The following is a 3,964-nucleotide window of genomic DNA, read 5'->3' as shown; positions in this document are numbered from 1 at the left end:
CAAGTTATATGGATTCTTCCAAGCTAAATGTTTAAGTCCCTTCTACTCGGATGAGCAACATTTTGTCTATCCCATTCTATAGTTTCATTTGCAATTATAACACATTGACAGCCAGGATTTCAAGTTTGAGATAATTTTGCATAGCAGTTAAGAGAAACTGGTAATTTTCTCATAGCCTTTGATAGGTTGGGGATAAATCTATAATTATTTTTCCGAAATTAATCCAGCAGTTCTGGACGAATGTGTCTTCATCTCGTAAAAGCTTAATGCAGCTTTACCACATTCATTGTATCTACTCTACATATAGTTCATAAATTGGACACCAAAAAAGCAGATGGGCTCCATTAGCACCATGACAACAGAATTAAATAAAAAGAAAAGATAAATCTAACAAAACATAGTGACATCAACCTGTCACAATCTTAATAATGTAAAACATAATTTCAGCTGGACTACAATTCTAAAATATCTTACAATAATGGGTGCAATGCAAGCAATTAAGCAAATGCCTGATCTGTGGTATGATTGAAAGGTTTTTCAAAACTTTCTGAAGGTAAGGTTGACACGGCCAGGACGAAGACTAGTTTCCTCATACAAGGCCCTAGGAGCTGACTTTGGTATGATAGATGCTACACTGTGAAATATATGTCTAGATTTACCACCAAAAATTAAAACATCTCCTGATTCTAGCAGAACTTTCTCTGCCTTATCCACATTCCTCTGATCACCATACAGGAATTCTGCTGAATCACCAACAGATAAGGAGACAACAGGCAATCCCTTGAGGAGACTCTCTCTGCTTTCATCACGATCCTATATATATATATATATTAAATTCAAGATGAGTAAATATAAGTTCTCTACACATTTTACAACAATAAGTATAATGTTCATCATGGTAATTCTCAAAAAGACAGTGCATGCTACTAAAAAAGCCAGAAGCCATTGAAGCAAATTCCTGAGTTATATTTACTCAAACTGTTCTTTCTTCCTAGTTATTATTAAAGTCTAAGTAGAATCTGATCTCTTTTAAAACTTAAGTTTTTGCTAACAATTCTTTTAGTAAATATACCCAAGAACTACTTTAATTTTTCTAATTCATAAGTTTACACAAGAAAGTCCACCAGCCCCTCACTGCTTCCTACATAGGGATCACCACATACAGGTGGAAGTCTGAAAATATATACATTGAGATTCTTATCTCCATGAATAATTATCCTTATATATCATAGGACTCTTGGATGTATTATGAAAATGCTAGATTGTACACCCAGCCTTTTCAAGCTACCCACATCAGTAAGTAAAAAAGAAAGTGATTGTAAGAATATTGAAACTTAGTTTAACAAATAGCAGTACAATACTGACCTGGTGGTGACCAAGTCTCCCACGGGTAGTATAAAAGTTGACAATGCATATGTTCGGAGACATTGAAGGGAGTATATCTTCTACATTACTAACTTTATATTCTTTCTTAATGAGGGCATGGGCATCTTGAATTGCTCTTTTAACCAACAGACTAAACTCATGTGGAATGGCAGGTGCCTTACTTCCATCAAAAACCCGTTGTTCTTTATACTTTCTGGTTTCAGGATCCCAGTTCAGGCCAAGACACATCATCTGCAGACGAAGTTTTGCCCCATCTTGATAACCTGGCTGGTAAAATCCCCCTTGGCCAAGACCAAGTACTCTACATTTCTTTACTATTTCAACCTGAAATGACAAGAGTGGTTAAGGGTACAACTTTTTAGGAAACAACACACCTACCCAGGATCTATAAAATGCGAAAAACAGAAAATAGAGAACATAAAAGCTCAATGCACACACACAAACAGTTAGATTTATGTGGTTCACCCAAAACTACTGTTATGTCCACGGGGTTACTATAGTTTTATTATGATGGTTACAATAGGAGTTACATGGATCATCAACACATATATACTGCCCTATTACTTGGTCTACACACTTTTGGAAATTACAATAAAGGGCTTACAGCATCTAAAGTGTGCTCAAATATCACAAATACTCAGATAATTGTATGGACACCAATTTTGTTCAATTTGGAGTTGGGGGCTGGCAACATAACTAACACAATAGATTAGGCTCCCCACAAATGCCATTACAAGTATCTCGAGCTTACAGAATTTGGAAAGATCAAGTAAATATCTTTTTTCAAATAAATACAAACTGCAATTATGCTACATTTTGTACTTATGCTCCTAGGTTGTTAATCTCGATTCAAGTTAACTAATATTTGCAACATTAAAGAATACAAGCAGTACTCAATTTAAGGCATGGTATCAATAGGAACCTGTTCACTTAGGGTGATGTATCGCTTTAGTAGAATCATCCCAGGTCTCAATACTCTTTGCTCTGTCCCTTCCACAATGTGCCCCATTTCATTCCACTTCTCATTCAAACAACCTGTCGATGTAGCAGAACTTCTGCTTCCAGATAGGCACATATCAAATGGTTTCACCTCAGGCAAAACCTCGGAACAATCAGCAAAATCAGTACCAGCCACATGTTTTGAATTGCTTTGTCCAAGTTGGAGTCTTTTGCCATTAGAATGCTTGCGCTTTTTCCCAAATTGAGTAGGCAGTAATGACTCGTCCTGCCAGGTTGCGAAGTTTCCAACATGTGAGGTCTCAAATAAAAAATGAACTCGTAATACTTATAAAACTAAAAATCTTCATTTTTCTCTTTGTTTTTTGTCTTTATGAATTGGTACGTTACACATGCACTCAGTATAAGCGCGCATTGAACATGAGTAAAAGTACATTTGTACTTAGAAAAACTGGGGTGGGTTTTAAAAAGTCGTTCATAAATAAATAAACTTTAATACACTATAGCTAGTTTATTAGCTTAAAGGTAAGATGAAAAGTGATTTTTGAATAAATAGGCTCAATTTTTTTATATCAACTTTACTTATCGGTGTTTTTGATGGTTGTATAAAAGATCTAGATTCAATCACTACTCCCACAAAAAACTAATTAGTATCTTGGTACGATAAAAAACTATTACCAAGGGCAAATGCTATAAGTTGGAACTATTATTTAAAAAAAAAAAAAAACTTTACTCAAATAAGCTAACAACAAACAAACAGAACTAGAATGAGCCTGTTTTGACTTATTGCTAATTGGCAATTGACTATATATGAAACAAAGAACAAAGCCCAAAGCTACAGTTACAATGTTACCACAATTCTATGAACCGAGGATTCATTGTCAATTTTTGCAAATTCTACTAGACAGTAAAGACAACATTTTTTTTTTTAAAGAAAGAGTACTCACAGTCTTTACAGCAGGGTCATAGGAAATCGAGGAATTGTGAGTACTAGGTTTAGGGCTTGAATTAGAATCTTGTCCTCGCGAATTCTTCATGCTCCTTAGCGATGAGAACCGCAGGGAAATTTGGCGGGAAATAGTCGGAACCGTCCGAAGATGTTTATGACGATGATAGAGATACCTCGTCAATGACGAGGTGATTGTACAGTGGAGCTGTAGAAGCATACTATGCGACGCCGTTTAGGTAGCAAACGAAACGAACTGACTGTGATTTTTCATTTTTGTATTTGCTGATTTTAGCGCCGCCTCGGAATCATGGTCGGCGAATAGAACTGGAATGTGAACGGCACAGGCGCGAGTTTATATTATTATTGATTGGACTAATTAAACGACAGGCCTTAAATGTGGAACGACATTTTTTATTTTTTATTTTTTTTATTATAAGTTAAAATTTTTTTTCTAGTCTAGTCTAAGTGTATACGTGTGTGAAACTCTTTCTTGGAGATTTGAACTCCGGCTCTTATCCTCTATACTCCACAAACTTTTATACTTATGGAGTGATCATCGCACTAAAGGTGCGCGGCGATAATGTGAAACGACATCTAAAATCTATTGAATTGCTTACTCCTAAATCTATGTGTGTGTGGGTTTACAACTTTAAAATTAATTAATTTTTATTT

General features: G+C 35.3%; 1 protein-coding gene across 1 annotated transcript; it reads right to left on the bottom strand.

Moving 5' to 3' along the window:
- Positions 1-390: 390 nt before the first annotated feature.
- Positions 391-3,651, bottom strand: LOC112023901 (uncharacterized). Its single transcript, XM_024056530.2, has 4 exons — positions 3,291-3,651; positions 2,309-2,611; positions 1,366-1,710; positions 391-813 (listed from the first exon to the last, which is right to left on the bottom strand). Exons 1-4 carry the CDS (start codon positions 3,507-3,509, stop codon positions 538-540), a joined length of 1,143 nt encoding a protein of 380 aa, XP_023912298.1. The 5' UTR covers positions 3,510-3,651; the 3' UTR covers positions 391-537.
- Between the last annotated feature and the right edge of the window lie 313 nt (positions 3,652-3,964).

Source organism: Quercus suber, unplaced genomic scaffold, assembly GCF_002906115.3.
Source record: "Quercus suber isolate HL8 unplaced genomic scaffold, Cork oak 2.0 scaffold_57, whole genome shotgun sequence".
NCBI classification, from domain to species: Eukaryota; Viridiplantae; Streptophyta; class Magnoliopsida; order Fagales; family Fagaceae; genus Quercus; species Quercus suber.
Note: the sequence above shows the minus strand (reverse complement) of the source record. Positions and strands in the feature narration are given on the sequence as shown.

Bases quoted from the DNA above. Each gene is read 5' to 3' on its own strand.
- LOC112023901 (XM_024056530.2), bottom strand. From the start codon at position 3,509: ATGCTTCTACAGCTCCACTGTACAATCACCTCGTCATTGACGAGGTAT. The intron at 2,612-3,290 runs GTGAGTACTCTT...GCAACCTGGCAG, and splicing joins ATGACCCTGCTGTAAAGACT to GACGAGTCATTACTGCCTAC. The intron at 1,711-2,308 runs GTTCCTATTGAT...TTGTCATTTCAG, and splicing joins ACATCACCCTAAGTGAACAG to GTTGAAATAGTAAAGAAATG.